The 22324-nt window shown below is 48.3% G+C and overlaps 1 protein-coding gene across 1 annotated transcript in view; it reads left to right on the top strand.

Annotated features, from left to right (window-relative positions):
* The window catches only part of DLG3 (discs large MAGUK scaffold protein 3), a 69857-nt gene that overhangs the window by 38587 nt on the left and 8946 nt on the right, over positions 1-22324 (top strand). Inside the window, exons 11-12 of the mRNA XM_072627331.1 lie at positions 11448-11562; positions 21953-22129. Coding sequence (XP_072483432.1) covers positions 11448-11562; positions 21953-22129 — 292 coding nt within the window. The remainder of the gene's footprint in view (positions 1-11447; positions 11563-21952; positions 22130-22324) is intronic.

The following is a 22324-nucleotide window of genomic DNA, read 5'->3' as shown; positions in this document are numbered from 1 at the left end:
TTTCCCTCCAGAATTCATCGGAGCCCTGTTCTTTACCAGATGGCTTCCCCGCCATCCTGGATGCTCATCTTTCCTTTCTTGGTGCAGACATTGACCATACAACTATTAGAGTTGTGTCCTAGGGATTCCATTCTTGCCTCAGACTCCATCTCTGGCCATGTTACCTAGAATTAAGTGGAGTATGTGGGGCAGTCTGCTTATCATTTGGGATATCGGTCTCAAATATAGTTGTTCCTCCTGTCTCCTTGTCATTGAGTCCTTTTTCATATGTGCCCAATCTTCATGGGGTTTTCTTGGCACCCCAGTATCTCTTGCCATTTCCTTCTCCAGATCATGCCAGGGTCACAGAGCTAGTAAGTGTCTGAGGCTGGATTTGAGCTCAGGAAGATGTATCTTCCTGACTCCAGGCCCACCACTCTATCCATTGTTGCTACCTAGATCGTTTCTGTGATCATTCCCATTTTGTCTTTTTCCAAGTGTAGCAATCTAAATTGCCCATGGTCTGTATCCCCAGTGTGGCCAAATAAGGACAGAATGGTGGATTCTGGTTTCTTTCTAATCCTCTTCCTAGTGATGCCCGGATCTTGGTTGGTGACACTTTGACCTATTGTCATTAGGTAGCAGCCTATGGGCTCTCTCCCAGGCTTTTATCATCCCCATCATCTTGGGATGACTTTTCCCTTATCATTATGGCCAAGCTGCCCACGTGGCCTTAAAAGACCTTGAAGGCTTTTGCTATTGACTTGGCATTTCATTACATCAAAGAGCAGGCTTAGTGGTTGGGCCCTGAGGGATGGCGGGACCTTTAGGCTTCTCCATTCAGAGACTTGCCTGTTTATTCTAGCCTTTTATTCTCTAACTCTAAGCCAGCTCTGGATTAGCCATCATGGAGAGTGACAAAATCAATGGCCTCTCACTTGGAAAGCCCATGTGCTTTTGAGATTTGCGATTTGGGGATGTGAGGACTTTGATCTGCATCCAGTTTTCTGAAATATAAAATATAATAACTGTCATTTTTCATGTTTTGGAGAAAAGCAACGGTCTTGTCTTCAGGAGGACAGGTGTATCTGGCTTCCCCTTGTGATTCTCCATTACGTGCTTGGCCCTGTTTGTCAACAGTGAGTTGAGTGCACACTTATTCAGCACCAGCTGTGTGCAAGGCACTTAAGTCAGGGATAGTGTGGCCTGTCTCAGTGATCCTCTGAGTCTGAATGACTTGTGCTCAAAGCCTGCCTTGGTGACCCCCAGTGACCCTGTAGACATCTCTCTGAGCAGCACCCCAACATGCATTGATAGGAGGGGCAATTTCCTCAGCTCCCTGCAGGTCTGGGACCCCTTTCCAAATGAAAAAAGAGTCAAAGACGATGTCTTAGGGCTAGGGTTAGAAAAGCCAGAGATGGTCCTTTCTTCCATTCTTCTAGGGGAATATAGCATTTACACAGATAAGCAAAGACAGATCCCATTCCATCCATTAATGCAAAATGATAGGGAGGGAGTGAGGGTTGCAGCAACAATTACGTTCTCTTCTAAGAAGTGGCATCTGAGCCGAACCTTGAAGGGAGCCAGAAGTTCCAGGAGAATGGTGGGAGGGCATTTCAAGCATGGGGTGGTAGCCTGGGCAAAGGCATAGAGGTAGGAGACAGAAAAACTAGTTGAAAGGAAATATAGGGTGTGAAATCAGTTTGAAAACTAGGCAGGAATCACACTGCAAAGGGCTTATTTAATTTGGGCCTGTTCCTAGGAAATGTTTTTGAGCATAGAGATAACATGCTGAGCCTTGTGCTTCAGGAATCAGTTGGGCAGGGTTGTGGTTGAAGCAAGAGGTGCCAAGGGCCTGGTGGGTGATGTCCGGCAGTGGCCATGGACATGGTGACAAGGGCATGTGTCTCACACAAAGAATTGGTGCCAAATCTCTGGTGACTGCTTGAGAGGGAGCAAGAGCTTGGGAGTCACGCTTGGATCATGGAGCTATGTGACTAAAGAGGAAGGGAAGAAAATGAAGGGACTTTGGGGTAAAGAGAAAGCACTCCTTTTCAACACGCCTTGAGCTGGAGGTTGGAAGTGTTCTTGGAAGGCTACAAAGTGTAGGCCACCAGTCTTCAAATCCTGGGAAACTTCTTGAACCTAAGGAGATAACCAGTGAGCATCTCAAAAGAGGCAGTGATGGGGGCCTGTTTGGGAGGACATGTGCTGTCACAAACAGGATCAGTCCTCTGCCTGCCTGCCTCCCAAGGGGAGATGAGGACCTTTCTGTGGCTGCTTCTGCAGCTCCTTAGACTCCTCAGAATGTATTTCAACACAGAAAACAAACAATTAGCGTTTCTGTAGCCCCTTTAAGGTTTGCAAACCACTTTACAAAAAGGATATAATTTTATTCCCCACAATAACCCTGGGAGGTAGGTGCTATTATTTTCCCCATTTTACAGATGAGTTAACTGAGGCAGACAGAGGTGAAGTGATTTGCCCAGGGTCACCCACCTAGTAAGTGACTGAGCCTGTTTGGAATTCAGGTCTTCTGCCACCAGGCCCCATACCTAGTGCTCTGTAGTGCCTTCAGCTGCCTCTTGCTAGTCATCTGATCCAGGGAACTTACCACAAGACATTTAGGGTTAGAGACCCCAAGGCCCTTGGAGGTTGTGATCATAGCGAGCTTTTGGTGATCATAGCTCTGATCTAGCACTTTAACAATGTGATCTCCTTATTGCAACAAAATACACAGGGGACACATTTGTCGAAATCCAATTGTTCCAGCAGTAAATGAAGACAAGTTCCCAGATGCTGGGTTAAGAGCCCTGTGCAGTTGGAATTCACCTTGACTTGATTTGCTTCTTGTTTTGATGAATGCTTTTCTATTCCCTGATACAAAGACTTTTCCAAATACAACGCTCTTCTCTCCCCTACCCACCTAATAAAAGATTGTTTTTTAAGGAGGGTAGATAAAAAGCAATGCTGCAAAACAAGCCACCTTATCAACTGTCTGGCAGTATTTGTGCTTTGCCACACCTCTGCCAAAAGAATAAAAGGAAGGAGGTACATTTTCTCAGTTTTTTGGTCATTATCCTTTCATAGTGTTCAGTTTTATTGAGGGGGTGTCCCTTTACATTATTAGTGTTATTAGTTTCCTGGTTCTGCTTATTTCATTCTGCACCTATTCATATAAATCTTCTCACGCTTTTCTGCACTTGTTTGTTTCTTCTGGCACAGCAAGATGGCATTACAGATGTTCATGGGCCACCATTGGTTCGGCCATTCCCCAGCTGACGGGCATCTTTGTTCCTAGTTTTTCACCATCATAAAAAGTGCTGCTATGAATATTTTGGTGTTTATGAGATTTTTTTCCCCTTAATATCTTAGGTTACAGGCCTCGAAGGGGAATCCGTGGGTATTTTCATTGCTTTTTTGCATGTTTATTTATTTTTTTTGATTTTGATTTGGTAGAACAGAATACAGCTTTTAAAGCTTCACCAAATGGTTTCCAACTCATACAGTTTCCATCTTTTGCCATTCTTTGCCAGTTTTCTGGTTATGATGTGAAACCTTGGAGTTATTTTGATTTATGGTTTTGATTTTTACTGTTCAGTCTTTCATATGGTTAATAGTTCATAGTTCTTTTGCAAATCATTAGTTTGCATCTCTTGGCCACTAATCCATCTTAGTCACATACAGAAACTTAACACAAATGTAGCTCTTGGATTTACCTTTTTAAGATTTTTTTTCCCCTGCCTTGATTTTGTTGGCACAAAGGCTTGCATGTAATCGAAATCAAAATCATCTGTCTTATGTCTTTCTTGGTTAATAATTCTTCCCTTAGCTAAAGGAGCCCAATCTTTCTTTTTCTCTCATTTTTTTTTCCTGTGCTGTGGCCCTTTGGTATGCAGATTACCTGCCTGCTTTGAGCTTCTTGTGGGGTGTGGTGTAAGATGGGCTAAACCATCATTTCTGCAAAGTGGAAAAGACGTGGGCTAGATGTCTAGATAGTACAATTAGGAGGATTTCTAGCTGCTTGGATGATTGTACACAGGAGAAGTCATTAATGGCTTGATGTGATCTTGACAGGTGGCCTCCCCTAGGGAGCTGAGTGGGCATCCTTGTGCAGTTGATCATTTTAATCAATAACTTAAGGCATAGATGGCGTACAGGACCAAAGCTGACATATCAGATGACAGATCTTAACAATCTAGAATATTGAGGTTTATGAAATTTAGTGGGGATAGATATCAGTTCTTTGGGGTTCAGAAATAAAATGGGAAAGGCTCAATTTGTCTGCAAAAAAGATCTTGAGATTTTAGAAGTGCAAGTTCTATATCTGTGCAGCCATTTAGATCTTGGGTTGTTGAGAAACATGGCTTCTAGAAAGGAAAAGGTGATAATTGGAGTACTATCAGCAGTTCAGAGCTGGAAGAGACTGTGGAGGTCATGAGGTCTAACCCCCTTGTCTTGGATCTTATTTGGGTCCCCAGCATCCTTCTAGTCAGTACAGAGGGAGGAAGTGATAGAGAGAGAAACAGAGGGATGAAGGGACAGAGGGAGAGAGAAAAGGAGGAAGGGAGAGACAGAGAGAAAAGGAGTGAGGGAGAGACAAACAGAGAGAGAAAAGGAGGAAAGGAGAGACAGAGACAAAGAGAGAAGAACAGGAAGGGGAGGGAGGGAGGGACAAGAGAGAAAAAGAGGGAGGGAGAGAGACAGAAAAGGCGGGAGGGAGACACAGAAAGAGAGAGAAGGCAGGGGGGAGACACAGAGAAAAGGAGGGAAGGAGAGGCAGAGAGAGAAAAGGAGGGAGCGAGAAACAGTAAAGGAGGGAGGGAGTGATAGAGAAACAGGGAGGAAGGGACAGAGACAGAGAGAGAAAAGGAGGGAAGGAGAGAAAGAGACAGAGAAAAGGAGGGAGTGAGACACATAGAAAAGGAGGGAAGGAGAGACAGATAAAGAGAAAAGGAGGGTAGGGGAGAGAGAGAAAGTGGGACGGAGACACAGAGAGAAAAGGACGGAGGGAGAGACAGGGAGTGAACAGGAGGGAGTGAGACACAGAGAAAAGGAGGGAGACAGAGAAAAGGAGGGAGACAGAGAAAAGGAGGGAGGGAGAGAGAGAAAACGAGGTAGGGAGAGACAGAGACAAAAGAAAGGAGGGAGAGAGACAGAAAGAGCCAAAAGGAGAGAGTGAGAGACAGAAAGAGAAAAGGAGAGAGGGAGAGGCAGAGCAAAACATAGGGAAAGAGGGACAGAGACAGAGAAAAGCTGAGAGGGAGAAACAGAGAGAAAAAAGGAGGGAGGAAGACAGAGCCAGAGAGAGAAAAGAAGGGTGGGAGAGCCAGTCAGAAAGAGAAGAAAAGGGAGGGAGAGAGAGAGAAAGGGAGGGAGGAAGAGAGAAAACAAGGTAGGGAGAGACAGAAGCAAAAGAAGGGAGAGAGAGACAGAGAGAAAAGGAGTGAGGGAGAGACAGAAAATTAAGGAAGGAGATACAGAAACAGAAAAGGAGGGAGGCAGAGACAGCAAGAGAATAGGAGGGAGGGAGAGACAGACAGAAAAGGAGGGAAGGAGAGATAGAGATAGAGAATACAATGGAGGGACAGAAAAAGAGAAAAGCAGGGAGGGAGAGACAGAAAGAAAAGGAGAGTGGGAGAGACAGAACAGGAGGGAGGGAGAGACAGTCAAAAAGAGAACGGGAGGGAAGGAAGAACAAGACAGAGAAAAGGAGGGAAGGAGGGACAGATGGAGAAAATTATGGATGGAGAGACAGAGAATAGGAGGGAGGGACAGACAGAAAGAAAAGGAGAGTGGGAGAGACAGAGAAAAATGTTTGGCCTAGAGGCCGATGAGCTACCCGAGTCTTCTTACCTTTCGTCCAGGTCTTTGGTGGCCATCCGGATAAACGTATTGAGAGAAGAGACTTTCCAGAGTCAAACAAGGGTTAGGCTTTATTCAGGGTCTTAGTTAAGTATCCACATGCGGGGCGAGTTCTTCCCCAGGAGAAAGGAACCCTCCTCCTCCCAAGGGGGCAAGGATCATACAGCAAGAGGATGGGAGCGGAAGAGGGGAGGGACCCTCTTCCCTCCAAGGGCCCTGCAGCAAGAAGAGAGGGGAGGGACCCCCAAAGGGGACCCCGCAGCCAGAAGAGGGCCTTCAGGCTTTCCTGTCCCTACTTAAGCTCTCCCTGCCGCATAGTTTGCACGTGAATACCATGCGTGCTCTCAGCCCCTAGCTAACTAACAACAGGTGTGCTCAGACCACGGACCAATCTCAAGGGTAGGATGCTTTCCCCAGCAAGTTTCCCACTGAGAAGAGGTGGAAATGCACGAGATAGCCCGTGTTTCCCACCTCAATCCCCAGCTGTTCCCTGGGGGGCCTCGTGAGAACTCTGAGGTTTAGAGGTCCTCACTTTTACCTGCCCGAGACTGTCCATGTGAAAACTGAGCTTACATCCCAACAGAAAAAGAGGGAAGGAGAGATAGAGATAGAGAGAGAATAGGATGGAGAGACAGAGAGAAAAGTAGCAAGGGAGAGACAGAGTCAGAGAAAAGGAGGGAGCAAGAGACAGAGAGAGAAAAGGAGGAAGGGAGGGACAGAAAAGGAAGGAGCGAGACAGACGCAAAAGGAGGGAGGGATAGACGGAAACAGAAAAGGATGGAGGGAGAGAGATAAAAGAAGGGAGAGAGAGACAGAGAAAAGCAGGGGGAGAGTGAGAGACAGAGAGAAAAGGAGGGAGGAAGAGACAGAACAAGAGAGAGAAAGGGAAGGGGAGGGAGAGACAGTCAGAGAGAGAAAAGGAGGGTGGGAGAGCCAGTCAGAAAGAGAAGAGGGAGGGAGAGACAGAAACAGAAAAGGAGGGAGGCAGAGATAGACAAAGAGAGAAAAGGAGGGAGGGAGGGAAAGAGACATTGAAAAGGAGAGAGAGACAGAGTCAGGGAGAGAAAAGGAGGGTGGGAGAGACAGAGAAATGGAGGGAGGAAGGGACAGAGACAGAGATAGAAAAGGAGGGAGGGAAAGACAGACAGAAACTTTGTGCCATTTGGAGGCCTCTAGGGAGGCCCCGACATTGGGGAGGTTTGAGTATCTTTCTAAAAGCCCTCCCCAACCTGCCCCCTCCCTCCCTTTGCCGTCTTGACCTGTGGGCTCTGTGATCCAGTGACCAAGGTCTTCTGACTAGGCCTCCTCCTCTCTGCCTCCCTTCAGGTCCCACCTAAAATCTCCCAAGAAGCCTTTCCAGTCCTCTGTAACCTGAGGCTGCCTTCTCAGATTTCCCCACTCTATCCTTTCTCTGTCTCACCACCTCATATCCCTCTTTCAAACTGTAAACTTTTTTCCTTCCTTGTATTCCCAGTTTGGCCTAGTGCCTGGCACACAGTAGGTGTCCCTCTGAACTTGCCAAACTCTGCTTCCTGTGCTGTCCACTGAGGCTAGCCTCCTCCCGACACCTCTTCTCACTGTTGTTGTCAGAAATCGGGGGGGGGGGGACCCTCGGAATAGTGGATTGGGGGCAGGCAGGGCTCTCTGGGACTGGCTTGTGTGATGTGGAACTAAGCAGGAGGCAGAGCCCTGGGTCCTTCTGGGTTGGCCTTTAGACAGTTCCTACCTCAGAACCCTGTCCCCACCATTTTCCAATGAGCTCACAGCTCAGCTGAATGTTGGTGCCCCAGCTTGAATTTGCCAGGGTGTATCTTCTGTGTCGATTAGCAGAGCACCACCCTACCCCACCCTGGGAAGGAGCCCCTAGAAGCTCCATAAGGCACCAGGGCTACCGACAGAAGCATCAAGAGCTGAGCATTCCTTGGCCGCTTGAGAGTGGTCTCTGTTTCCGTAGCTTCTCTTGGGCAGGGAGGAGGGAGGCACACTGGAGGGAGGGCCGGCCTGGACAAGTCACTCAACCTCTCTGCCTCTATTGAAGTGGGATCATATTGGTAGCACCGTGCCTGGCACCGAGTGGTGTGGAATAAACCCTTGCACACGCAGAAGCCAAGAAATTGCCAGATACTGAGGCTCCCACGGCTTCTAGAATAGGACTGGGACTGGAATCTGGGGTGTGCTCCTCCACACCCTTCACCTCCCTGAGCCTCAGTTTCTTGATCTCTAAAATGAGGGGGTTAACAGCACTGACCTCCTACAGTTGTGGCATGCTCTCTGGCAGTGTCCCCCGTTGGGCCACTACCAGGCTGTACAAACAAGTGAATGCACTGGCGCTCCTGCTCAGCAGACACCTTCTTTCGGGAGCACTGAGTTTCAAAGCAGCTGGATTGTCAGCCTCAGCCCCAAGCTCCAAGGACATGGTGTTTTTTTTGGGGGGGGGGAGGTATTTTTTATTTTGAAGGGACCTCTAGTTACTAAGCAACTGGCCTGGCCCAGCTCCTTAGTGAGAGTGGAATGGGACAAGTTGATTCCAAAGAAGGGGAAATAGAAGCAGTTGGCAAAGAGTGAGCAGACCCAAGGATGGCTTTTTTTTCCTTCCTGGCTGTCTCTCTTCTTCATCTTCCCTGAAAGGGGGCCTGCCTCCACACGTGTTGCTGTCTGTTCAGCTGAGGCCAGGGATGGTTAGCAGGACGCCCAGTGTGGGCCCAGCTCCACTCCCTGGCTTGCCCCTGGCCCTGCCGTGGCACCCTGAGCTGTTTGGGTCTCTTTCATGGCAAACAGGTACCCAGGCCCTTTGCTCAATCAGCAAGCAAATCAGAGGAGAAAAAAATAACGTCCATTCTGTATTCCCTTGGCCACTGATGCTGCACGACCCCTGATAAGTCATTCTCCATTCCGAGACCTCAGTCTTCTTAACTGTAAAATAAGGGAGTTTTTACTTTTTTGGTTATTTTTCTGGTGGATGGGTGTGGTGGAATAAGGTAAAGCCAGAAATGTTGTCACAAATGCAAGGCACCAGTAAAATTTATTGCCAGTGGAATCCTAGAAGTTTAGAGCCAAAAAGGAAACTCAGCAGCCACCTCATCCAGCCAGTGCCACGGAGGGGACGGCCCCCAGCTCTCCTGGCCTCACTGCTGCTCATCATCTCCCTTCTTTTAAGTGGTTCCTCTGACGTGGACTCAAGGCCCTTTACCATCTGGGCTGCCCTCCTCTAGATTCTCTCCAGTTTTTCTCCTCAAATTGTGGTACCCAAAACTGGACAAGAAGACTCTAGGTGTGGTTGGGCTGGGGGAGAGGGCCAGAGTGCATTGGGCTCATCACCCCCTTTTTTAAAATATTATTTCATTTGTTTTCAGTGTTTTGCAATCACTTCCATATAACTTAGATTTTTTTCCCCTCCCTCCTCCTCTTTCCCCCCTCCCTCCCCCTCTGACCCTGATGGCGTGCAGTCTTATATAGGTTCTGCACATACATTCCCATTAAATACATTTTCACCTTAGTCATGTTGTATAGAAGAGTTAAAATAAATGGGAGAAACCATAAAACAAAACAAAACGTAATACAGAAGAAAATGGTCTGCTTCATTCTGCGATCCAATTCCGTAGTTCTTTCTCTGGATGTGGAAGGCATTTTGCTTCAAGTTGCTGTTGGGAATTTTTTAAATCCTTGCATTGCAATGAAGGACTAAGTCTACCAGAAAAATTCCTCGCACACTGTGGTTGTTGCCGTGTACAAAGTTCTCCTGGTTCTGCTCCTTTCACTCAGCATCAGTTCATATAAGTCTTTCCAGGCCTCTCTAAAGTCTTCCTGTTCATCACCTCCTTCTTCCTAATGCAGTCCATAGCTCCTTTGGATGCCATTTCTCACTGCTGGCTTCACTCAGACCCCAAGATCTTTTTCAGCCAAACTGTTGTCTAGCCCACCCTCTCCCATCTTGTACCTCTGAGGGTAATTGTTCAAACCCAAATCTAAGACTTAGCTTATTAATACATGTATAATTAAAATGAGCTCCTTTTCCTAGATTATCTCTGAGATCTCTTGAAGGGAGGCTCAAACCTTCTGGGAATCCAAGACTCTGCCTCTACTTCTGCCTCTTCACTAGCTTTATGCCCACAGGCAGAACTCTTTTTCCTCTCTGAGCCTTAGTTTCTTCCTCTGTAAAATGGGTGGTAGGTGTGGGGGAGGGAGTTGTTGGGCAAGATGCTTTCTTCCTCAAGGCACTCGCAGCTTTGATGTGGCATGGGATTTTTGGAAGTTCACCAGACACTTAGGCAGCCCCTCCTCATTCGAAGGCCTTGGATTACCTCGGCCTATTCATGCCTGTCCTGACAGATCTAGTGTGGAGGGGAGCTAAGACCTTCAGGTGAGGCCTGGGAGGATTCTGTCCAGAGGGTTTGACAGGGCATTGACACTTAGGTATGAAGATGAGGGTCTGCACTTGGAGTGTTTCTTTTCCCATCTGTAGGATGAGTCAGTGACTTACCTGCTTTTTCCAGGATGTCATGTAATGGAGACAAATCACCAGAACACTTAGCTGGCTTTGGTGAATGAAAGCAATTGAACTAGGCCTGGATAATAGACTGAGCCTTTGTTGTTCAAGCCCGCCTGGCCACCCCGCCCTGCTCTCCACCTCCATTGACCTTTTCCTTCAGCTGAAGGGCACCATGCCCTGCTAAGGCAAGGAAGAATGTCACATGGCAGAACAGGTGTTTGGTTTTCTGCCTGTGTGACCTCCAGATGAGGTGGGGGTGCCAAGTGCCAATCCTCTGTGGCATCTGACGTGCTTTTGTGGAATTAGCCTTGCCAGGGTCTTCCTGCTTTGGTCAGAAACAAAGACTTCCATTCCAGAAAGCACACGTTGGCTCATTTTCTCTCATTTCCATCTGGGTTATAGAAATCACCTTGTTTCACGTAGTGGGTGTGTTTCTGTGAAGGGAATTTTCATTAAAAATGAACTCCGTGTAAATGCATGAGGAGAAATTGATACTTGTAAAAATGTCATGTGATGATTCCCACCCCACCCCCATGGTTTAAATCAGATATCTTTCTTTTGGAGAAATGGGGGTCTCCTCGGGGCTTCTTGATGTGACATTGGGGCTAGGGATAGGTCGACACATGTTTTAGTGGGTGAATGAGTTTGGTCGTTAAAGTTGAAACCCCCTTTTTTTGCTTTTGCCAGGTGGCTTCTGCTGCCTGCATTGAGGAAGAGGCCGTGACCTCGGGCCTTTCCTCAGACCACCACTGGTGTTTGCAATGGGGTGGGAGTCTTTTCTACCATCTGTTTTCCTTAGGCCTTGATGTTGCTCTAAAGAGGAAACTCGAACCGCCTTCCAGTTGTTTGTTTATTCAAGGTCCACAAAGGCCTTCTCTATCTCAGGTTGTCCAAATGTTGCCTGTTTTTCAAGCACATTCTTTCCTCCTGTTGGGGTGAAGAAATTTCTGTCTTCCCAGGTAAGACAGGTTGTGGCTACTGAGCAAAGACCATCAGGGCTGGTAGGAAGTTGTTTTCAGCATTTATTCAACAAAAGAAGTGGTGGATGGCCCTGGAATTGGCATCTTGGGTTAATAATTCTCTTCTCACTCTCCCCCCTCCCTCCCCCCCTCAGAATACAGTCGCTTTGAATCCAAAATCCACGACCTAAGGGAACAAATGATGAACAGCAGCATGAGCTCGGGGTCTGGCTCTCTTCGGACCAGCGAGAAGAGATCTCTCTATGTCCGGTAAGACGCTTCCATTCGGCCCCTCGGTGACCCAGAGGGCCAAGGAACAGCCTCTCGTGGCTGAACAGGCGTGGTTCCCCGGAGCTCTGGGGGCGGACACTGCACTTTTCGGTGACCTTGGTCCTGGGATTGCAGAACCCTGCTGGGTGGTTGGCACTATTACTGAATAGTCTGCTCAAAGCCCTGGCCTTACAAGCTGGTTCAATTTGAGGGGAAAGCCTGGGATCCCCTCTTCAGTTCATGCATCACTGAGTCACAGCCCCAGAGCTGCTGAGCTCACCATTCAGGGCTCTCTAAAAGGAGGTACATGTGGGTGGGGGATGAGAAGGTCTGTTGGAGGCCATGTGGGGCTGCCACCACCCCACACTGAGCATTGACTGGGCTTTGTCACCTGTTGGGGGTGATGGGGCCTTTTGCTAGCTGCCTGCCTAGCGATAAGGCAGTTCTTCTTTCCCGGGATGCAGGATGGCGAAGGCGGCCCAATGAAAATGGTAATTGCTGTTCTTTTCGTGTTTCTAGATTTCTTTTTCTTCTTTCAATATGCTTCTGACCCCACAGAAGGGAGCCCACCTTTTTTGGTCAGAAGGTCTCTCAGAAACTCTCGTGTTCTTGCCCAAAGAGATCCTTCCACTGGTCTCCTTGTGTGTTAATAGTGCCTTTCTCTGTCTTTGCCTAAGCCTGAAATCCACTTCCTACTTGAGGGGAAAAGAGAGGTGTGGAGAGTCATGCCCCCAGAAGGTAACATTGGTAGAATTAGGAGTGAAAATAAAGCTGTCTTTTCTAGCCCGGAGCCCTTGTTCCCAACCTGGGCACCTGACAGGAAGGATTCAGGTTGAGTGCTCCAGCCCACCCCCCCAGACAGGTGATGTCTCGTGTCTTGGGTCAGAATCACCCACAGGTGTGGCACTCCAGGGCATGTGGGAAGCTGTTTTGTAGACAGCTCGTTCAGAGCTTTATTTTTAGAGACTTTTTCCTCTCCCCACCTCCCTGCTGCCCCCTACCCCCTTCTCTCTCCTTTCCATTGATCTCCTGGGCTCCCAGGTGCCCCTTCAGTCATTGCCCTTCTAGTCCTCTCAGTGCCACACTGACATCCTCTTAAGGACAGCGGAGAGACATTGGGAATGGTGGTAATGGAGCAAGGAGGCAGCGTGCCTTGGTTTCCCCGTCATTCTGCTGTCTCCTCGCCCGCTTCTTCTGCCAGTACTTTGCTCTTTCCCCTCCTCTCAGCCAGGTTCTGTCCTTCATCTGTGTTCAGCCTCTTGGTGCCTCTGAAGCAGTGGGCTCTTCTCAGGCAGGCCCACTGGGGAATGCTGAGGGGCAAAGTCTATAAATACTTAAATGATCCAATAAATGAAATGGTTTAGACAAAAGAAAGCAAAGCTCCTGCCTTCTCCTGGGCCAGGTTCAAATTCTTGGGGTGAGGCTCTAGAGTTAAACCACTTGAAGGCTGAAGCATGTGAAGGCTGGGGGGTCCAGACAGCATGGCCCTATGGCCTTGTAAACCAGGAAAGTTGATCCCCAAAGGCCCGAATGCAACCAAGTACTTTTCAGCAGCCAGGCCCCCGTACCTCCCTGGAGCATCTTACTCAATCAGTAAACATTTAATGAAGTCCTACTGTGTGCCGGGCACTGGGCTGCTAGGTGTGTGAGTGTGTCTGGCCTTTGGCGCCTTCTTCCTGGCCCCAAGTGGGCTGCTGGCAGGTTGAGGATCCTAGCTGGGACATCTCATCACAGTCTTTTCAAGCTTCTTCCTCTCTGGACTGTGAGGGCCCAGAGCAGCAGATGGGAGGCCTGCTCATTGTTGGGAGCCCTGTGGTCTTCATTTCTGTTAGACAAGCCTTCTGCCACCAGGCAGTCTGTCCAGCAGCCTTTCGGTAGTGCTTACTCTGTGCCCAGCACTGTGCTAGACTGTTAGCTGGTGCTTCAAGGGTTGGAACTTTGTGCTCAGGCCCAGAGTAGCTGATCTCCTTGGATTCCCCCAGGTCCAGCTGATTGCATAGCACTAGACAGAAACAAAATGACAGAGATGACAGAGAATTTGGATCGATGATCACATGATTTTAAAGCCAGTTCAGGACTTCGCACAGGATGGATCTTTCTGGGTACTTGTTGTGCTGTGTGACCCCCCAGCAGACTGGTCCCCATAGAGGGTTCATTTCCTTCAGGGCATCTCTGGGTGGCTTAAATGCCCTCTGCTTTTCTATTTTGGGAGCCCAGTCCTTAAGCTTCTCTCTCTCCCTCTCTCTCCCCGTCCCCCTTCCTGTAATTGCCCATTTGTGTCTGCATCTTCTAGGGAAGGCCGTGAAGCTGTTGGGCAGAAACTGATATGTAGTGGCTTTTTTGGCAGACCCTCCCTAGTAGCCCAAGCATGTTGTGGTTTTGTTCAGGTCTCCTCCATCTCTCCTGTCCTCCTCAGCTTGTCTCTTCAGTCTCTGCTGAGCAGCAGTCTTCAATCACCAGATGCCTAGTAGACATTCCCAAACTGTTTGGAATTCCTGTTCTGTTGAGGTGCTCATAAGCATCTTCAACAGGTCCAAAATGGAGCTCGGCATTTCACTGCTCCTAGCTCCTGCATCCCACCCCTCCTGATTTCTCTCTAGGGCAGCGCCACCCTTCCAGCTTTGTAGATGTGTTCACCACCTCAGTCATCCTCTAGTCTCCACTCTCCTCTCCCACATCCTGGGAGGTGCCAGCCCCTTTCTCTGCACTCACACAGCCAGCACCCCAGTCCACACACTCATCCCCTCTTGCAATTCCACCTTCCCTGATTCCATCCCCCTATCCCATATGATCATCCTATAATTAGGACCCTAGACTTCCTTGGTTCTAGGTTATAACTACTAAATTGGAAGCTGCATGAGGACAGGGACCAGGACTATCTCTTTTCTATACTTTGTACCCCTCCTAGTGTAGTGCAGAGGCATACAGTAGATGGCTTGATTAGGTTCATAACTTTAAAACGAACCTGCCTGCCATGAAGAAGTTTGGAGGGCTGGGTGGCAAAGATCAAGGGAAATTTGGGACAGTTGGTGCCCAAGAAAACTGGTCCGGCAGCTTCCCAAAGACTCCGTGCCAAGTAAGGCAGGGTCTTTCAGAAAGAATGTCAGGCCCTTAGCCAGGGAATGCTTCCAGGAAAAGGATTTTGTGAATGATTCCCTTGAGTGGAAAGGTCACTCAATCTGGAGCCCAGGGCCCCAGGCTATTGGCCTCTATCTGTTAACAGCCCACCTGGGGCCAGGAAGAAGATGCCAGAGGGCCAGCCCACGCCCAGTAAGTCCCCCACCTCCCCTGCCCTTGAGCAAAGCCCTGCCTCAGAGAAGGCTGGCTATCTTTCCAGACCTGACTTCTACCCTCTCTCCTCAAACTCCCTTACCCATGTTCATTTCACACAAAGTCGGTGTTGTCTTCCTTGTCTGAGTGGGAGCTCCTGGGGCTGGGGGGGAGTGGCTGTCACGGTTATCTTTGGTATCCCCAATACTTAGCACTGTGGTCCCTTCCAGCTCTGTGTCATGCCCACCTTGTTCCAGGTGCTGTGCTCAGCACTTTAGAGGTGTTAACCTCATTTGATTCTCACAAGAACCTCGTGAGTTCAGTGCTGCTATTATGCCCATTTTACCACTGAGAAAACTGAAACTGCCAGAGCTTACGTGACTAGCCCAGGGTCACACAGCTTAGAAGTATCTGAGACAGGACTTCGTGACTCCATGGTGCTACCGGCCACCTCATTGGATTCTTTTGTTTCTGGACCCCGCACCCCATTATCATTTCTCTCTAATGTTCTGTTTCTTCCTATCTCCCAGCTCCTTCCCTGCATCCATGTCCAAGGCTCTTGATTGGTTCTACTGTCCCTGCTAGCTGCCCTCCATGAGCTCTCCCCTCCTCAGCCAGACCCTCGCTTTCTTCTCTTCTGAATCTTCTGCAGTCTGGCTTCTGACCTAATCGTTCCACTAAAACTGTCTTCTCCAAAGTCCATTCCGAAATGTGACGTCCCTTTCTCACGGCTCATCCTCCGGGATCTCTCAGCATCTTTCCAGCATCATCTCAGTTATTCTCTTAGTGGGGGAGCCCATATTCACAGATGTGTGTGTGTGTTCGTCCTTCATTGCTGAAGAAGACCATGGCATCAGAGAAATGATGACATGACTTGCACTTGACTTTGTTTTGAGTGAGGCAGGGCTGGGCAAGTCACCAGCCTCACTTCTCCTCCAGAGCCATCTGAATCCAGTGACCAGATATTCATCAGGATGACTGGAGATGACCCAGGATGAGGCAGTTGGGGTTAAGTGACTTGCCCAAGGTTGCACAGCTAGTGTTAAGTGTCTGAGGTGAGATTTGAACTCAGGTTCTCCTGACTCCTGCACTGGTGCTCTATCCACTGCACCACCTAGCTGCCCATATTCACAGATAGGTATGTACCAGACACATGACAAATACTTTTTGGCATTTTGACAGTTAGGAACGAGCTCATGTAGACTGTGACCACTTGAGCTGAGGCAGGGATGTGGAGAGAGAGAGCAATCCAGGCTTGAGGGACAGGTCTGGGCTGCAGCCCCAACCCTGGGAGCCTCCTGGCTTTGAGGATAGCTGGGTTAGGTAAGGTGACCTTGCCAACTCCCTTCTGCCTTCCTGGTTCTGTCCTTGAGAGCCCAGCGGAAAAGTTGAAATAACTTGAAGATGGCTGACCTTCTCCCCTCCCTCACCCCCAGGGTATTCCTCATTTACTGTCACCTTGTTCTTTCAATCAGTTCTCATTGGGAACGATTTGCACCTTTTATATGATACCCCTTTTTGTAAAATAAAAAATTGTCATGGCTCCCCACACTTTCTGAAACAATCTATCCAAAACAAAATGTCTTAGTTTGTGTTTTATTGAAACAGAATCAAGAATTTATTAAACACATCTTTTTTAAACACATCTTAAGGATAAAAATAACAAAATCATGAAAATCATCGTTCAGCTTCATTCACTGCCATGGGCGTAGATTTGGATATCTTGCCCAACCCTCTCTTTTTGTGGTTGAGGAAACTGGGCTCCACAGAAAGTGGCAGAAGAAGGATGGGAAACTGACTCCTCAGACTCCAGATTTAGAAGTCTCTGAAGCCAAAGGTGAACAGTAAAACCTAGTGGCAGTAGGCGCCCCATTTGGAACATGGACTTTGCCAGATGCTGCAGGCAGGAGTTGGGGAAAGGGATGGGTACTGTTGCTTTACCTCCAAGCAGCGGCCTCAGCTGACCAGCAACTCATGCTTACTTAACCCAGTCTTGGAAACTTCCTTCACCCAAGGTCGGAATTGGAGGCATCAGAGAAACCCAGAGAGTGCCAATGCCTGGGCTCTTCGTGCCAAGGAACCCTCTGTAGGAGGGGGAATGAGTTCTGGTTTCCCTCAAAGGAGGAGACTCATGAATGCTTCCCCTTTCTCCCAGTCCCATGAGCACCTCTGAGATTGGGAGGAGGCAGTACTAAGACTACCCTTTGGGTACAGCAGAAGGCAAGGGAAAGATTGGTGACCCACTGCCCACAAACTGGCAGTGTTGTCTGTCAGTCTCACTGTTGTTGGCTGTATGTATGTGGGAGTTGTTTTTATTGACCATTTCTTTGTGGTGCCTTCCTTCCACTTGGGGCCCCGTCTCAGGGTCCTTCTTCTTGCTCCTTTTGACCCAATCCTGCCTGCTGGAATCTTCCTTTAGTTTCAAGACCACCACGCTCAAATACTGCCAGCACCTCCAGGAGGCTCTTCCAGTTTCTCAAAAAGTCATGCTTTTTGCTTCATGGCTCTCCCTACACTTACTGGGAAGCAGCAGGCTCTGGCGCCCTTGGAGTAAGGAAGCTTAGGGTTCTTCTGTCTTTGTAGACTTGGACAGGCCCACCTCTGTGAGTCTTGCCTTCCTCGTTTGTCCAACATGGTTCCCCGTGTGGTTAGACTCCGAGGAGACAAGGGGTAGAAACGCTCGGGGAGGGTTCATGGAATCTTTCCTGGGTGAAGGCGCTCATCTTCTCCCTTCCCTTCTGACTCCCATCTGAGTTCAGTATTCCATCTGCTACCTCCAGGTAGAGTATGGAATGTGTACAGACTCTGGGTTGGCAGGGACCTTGGAGGTCACCCTTTGGTTCTCACAGGCTCATCAGTCGCCACCCACCCGCACCTCAGGCTGTGCTTCCTAAGTCACCTCTTCACATCTGATCCTATCCTGGTTTCTTCAAATCCAAACTTAGGCGGCATCATGAACTCAGGGTTCTTTCCAATCCTGATTTCCTGCCAATGGACATTTTCTAGCCTCTCAGTGTCCTTTCTAAACTGTGGAATCAGGAAGCAGGCGTGCCAGACGGGGCAGCAGGAATGTTGCCTCCTCAATCCCAGCAGCGAGAGCCCAAGGTTGCCTTGGCTTTCTGGGTCAGTGTGTCATAGTGAACTTGGGTCATTTGAACCATCAGGCCTTTGCCAAGTGAACTGCTTTCCAGCCACATCTCATTTCCTCCTGTCTTACCTCTACCTCCCAGAATGGAAACTTCCTTTCAGGGCCAGCTCACACGCTGCTTCCTCTGGGAAGTCCTCCCTGATTTTCTCAGCTGAGTATTCTCTTCTTCCTCACTTGACCTTGTGTTCGCTTCTCTGTGGACACGTTGTATCCTCACGGTAGACAATAAGCTCTTTGAGATCCTAGTGCGAGACACCGAGCCTTGCACATTTGTAGTTGTTCAGTCGTGTGTGACCCCAGTTGGGGTTTTCTTGGCAGAGATCCCAGAGAGGTTTACCATTTCCTTCTCCAGCTCTTTTTACAGATGGGATGATTTGCCCAGGGTCACACAGCTAGGAAGTATCTGACGCCTGATTTGAACTCAGGTCTTCCTGACTCCAGGCCCTGCATTCTATCCACTGTGCCACATAGCTGCCCCCTTCCATAGGTGCATTTTTGTTTGTTTGTTGAATTAAATTGTTTTCTAAATGGTGGCAAAGGATTAGATTTGGGGTTGGGTTTTTTTCCCATATTAAGTTGCTTGAATGAGAATTAGTGCTGATAGGGTTTCTCTGAAACATTTTTCTAGGAAAAAAAATTCAATAGGAAACTCCCACTCTTCGAATTGTGGTGGGCAGAAAGCAGGAGTTTGTCATGGAAGTTTCCGTCATGTCCTTTGCATTGCATGTTGCAAACTCTCCTCTCCTTCGCTCTGTAGACTTACTTACTGCCCAGCCACATGTGATGATGAAGCCTGATTTTAACTCAGATTTGAAAAAACAACGAGCCTAGATAATTGGGTTACTGGGTTGCTGGAAAGTGGTCAGCCCCCATCAGCCTCCTGGTCTCTTCCTACCTCCCATCAAATGCAGCTCCAGGCTATGCCAACATTTTTACTGAACTGGAATCACCCTGCATTTTCATTGAAAAAAGTGGAAGTCATTGCTGTCTCCCCCCTTCCTTGCCTGCCCCCCCCATGCTTGCAGGGAGAACTTTAAAGCCTCATGGACCTTTGTTCCAGGAAACTTCTCGGCAATGCCTGTGAAAACTTCAGCTGTGCTGCCCATCTTCCCGAGCTGGGCACATGGAGTTTTCATCAAGAATTCAGCTTTCTTACCAGGTCACTCTTGGCCAGCCTCTTAACCCTAGATGCCTCCCCTTGCCTTCTTCACTCCTGCTCACATGTTGCTAAATAAAACTGGAGATCACAAGACCACATATGGACTAGGTCCATTATGAATTTTTAACAGTTAATTTCAGGTGGGCCCTCACTACATACAGCAAGACAGGTTTTCAGTTATTCCCTAAGTGACTGTCCTATTCAACAGAGCAACTGCTCCAAGCCTTCTCTTTTCCCCTCTAGTGTCCCACAGCAGCTCTTCCCTCCCTTCGTACTTCACGGAAGAAATAGAAGTTGTTAACCAAGGGAAGAGAAGCCATTGTCTTTTCATTTCACATCTTTCTGACTCCATCTCCCCACAGTCTCCTTTTTCATTTCAGTCTCTGATGAGGAGGTAGTGCAGTCACACTGTGTGCTCACCATCCTCTCTCTGTCTTTAGCACACTGCCTCCACTCTCTAATCTTCAGCCTCTCTCTTTTTACTGGTACCTTCTTAGCTAATTACAAACATGCTCATGTCTCCTCCATCCTTAAAAACATTTCACTGGATCTTACCATCGTCACTAGCTTGTCAGCTTATAGTTCTCTTTCCCTTTTTGTCCAAAGTCCTTGAAAAAGCTGCCTTTCCTCACTCCACTGTAAAAAAAAACCTTCTACACTCTGGCTTTTGACCTTGTCACTCTACCCAAACTGCTCTCTCCAAAGTTTTTGGTGAAATCCACTAGCTCCTTGTCCACCCTCCATCCTTCTTGCCTTCTCTGCAGCTTTGCACAGTCAGTCACCCGATCTTTTGGGATATTTCTTCTTCTCTGCATTTTGATGACACTTCTCCTCTCGCCTCTCTGACACGCTCCTCCTCGTAGTTCTCCATTGCTGGATTTTCATCCAAGCCCTGCCCACTGACCATGGGTCTCTTTTTGTTATCACTCTCCTGCTTGGTGAACTCATCAGCTCCCATGGCTTTCATGGTCATCTCTATTCAGAGGATTCCCAATCTTTCTATCCAGCCTCAGTATCTCTCCTGAGCTCTCTCTGAACTGCCTTTGAGACATCTAGAACCAGACGTCCTTTTAGCTTCTGAAAATTCCTGTTTATCTGGTTACCTTTACTTTCAGCAGTGAGGGTACCACCATCCCTCCAGTCATTCAGGTTTGTGATTTTGGTACCATCCTCCCTCTCACTCCCCTCATATATCCAGTCTGTTGTTAAACTTGTTTCTGCATATGTCTTCTTATAGTAGCCTCCCCTCCCCCGTATGGAGCAAGTATTTATTTTACATACACAAAACAAATTCTACAAGACACAAAATTGGATTCAATCAATTCACTCAGTTATTGTTATACTTTCTTTAGAGGCTGCTACATCAACTGCATATGACTATAAAGTCGACTGGGGGGCTCCTGACCAGGCCCCACACCATCTAGACAGCTTCTGGTCTGTGTCTTCTGTTCAAATAGGCCAGGTTTGGAGCGGTCTTCTTTGTGGCTCATCTTCTCCATAGACGATGAAGTAGAAGGGGACTCCTTCCCTTATTCCCAGTCGACTTTAATCAAAAAGACTCGGGAGCTCTGACCCTTTTGAACTCACGAGGTTACAGAATAAAGACAAGGTGGCTAAATGGCACAGGAGCCAACTCTCCATGTCTGTGGCAGTTTGCAAATGGCCATCTCCTGCTCCGCTCTGAAAGTACTGATTTGTCTGTCACCACCCCACCCCAAATGTGAAGCCTTTCACAAACTGGCCCCCTCTGCTTCTGCACTATGTATTGCCCATACATGGAATGTTCTCACTCCTTACCTCCTCCTAGGAAAATGCCTGGTTTCCTTCAGGACTCAGCTCAAGCACAACTTTCTTCAGGAGGCCTTTCCTGGGCCTTCCCCCACCAGCAGTCAATGCCTCATCGTGTGTGTGTGTGTGTGTGTGTGTGTGTGTGTGTGCGCGCGCGCGCGCGCGCGCGCGCGCGCGCGCGCACACACACATTTACGTGTTTTATCTTCGAGTAGAAACTTCTTGAGGACAGGGACCGTTTTCTGGCTTTTTCTTAGTACGCTCCCCAGTTCCTGGTGCATGATTAGGTGCTTACTAAAGGCAGGTCGTTTCTCTCATGTAGGAACCATTGACTTGAGTTATAATGGTCAGTTTTTTGTTCCTGAACACATGATGTATTTCTTCTTGCCTCCCCTTTCCCTTCTCTGTTACCTGCCATGTTGGAAGCAAGGAGAATCAGGCTAACCTAGGACACATGACAGCCTCTGAAAAGGTGCTAACCTTTTATTGGTTCTGAATCTTCAGATCTTCAAATCTCCTTCAAAAATGAGCTCAGATTCCACTCACTTCAACCTCTTCCTCTGGCCTCTACTGTCTAGACTGTACCTAACAACACCCAACTGTGCATCCTCACTTTTATGGACACGCCCTGTTTCCCCAAACTAGATTACATGCTTCTTAAGGGCAGGGTCTGCATCTGCTTTTGTAGTGACTGTCACAAGGCGTCCCAATTGTAAGTTTTTGATAAATGTTTGGGTGCAGAGCACACAGCTTTTGGGAGAGGTGAAAAACAAGGTCACACAAAGGAAGGGCTACTTTTTCCCCCTTCTTTTCCAGGATATTTATGGAATGTCTGGGAATGGCCCTGGAGGAGGGAACTACAAGGAGTTCTAGAAACTAGGAGTAGAAGCCTTTCCTGGGAGATAGGCAGAGAGCCTGGAGGCCCCTTCCCAATCAGTACCTTCTGTATTGCTCTTGGTACCCATGGGAAAGGCAGCAACGAAGGGTCTGGTAGGAAGTTTTACTTCTCTTGCTGTGTTTTCTAGGGCTTTATTTGATTATGACCGGACTCGGGACAGTTGTCTGCCAAGCCAAGGGCTCAGCTTCTCTTATGGTGACATTTTGCATGTCATTAATGCTTCTGATGATGAATGGTGGCAGGCCAGACTGGTCACCCCCCATGGAGAGAGTGAACAAATTGGCGTGATCCCTAGCAAGAAGAGGTGAGTCTTCGTGCACATGTGCGTGTGTGCATGTGTGGCCCCTGCCTTCCCTTAGGGTTGGGATAAAATCCAGGACCTCAACGGTATGGCTCGGGCTTTGTTTTGGCGCAGCTTGTGCTCCAGTTCAGGTTCCTTTGGGTCCTGAGCACTTTTAGGAGAGGCTGCATGAGTGACAGGAGTCTGAGGCATGCTGGG

This window comes from Notamacropus eugenii, chromosome X (genome assembly GCF_028372415.1).
Source record: "Notamacropus eugenii isolate mMacEug1 chromosome X, mMacEug1.pri_v2, whole genome shotgun sequence".
Taxonomy (NCBI): domain Eukaryota; kingdom Metazoa; phylum Chordata; class Mammalia; order Diprotodontia; family Macropodidae; genus Notamacropus; species Notamacropus eugenii.
The sequence above is the reverse complement of the archived record's forward strand: the minus strand, read 5'-3'. Positions and strand labels throughout refer to the sequence as shown.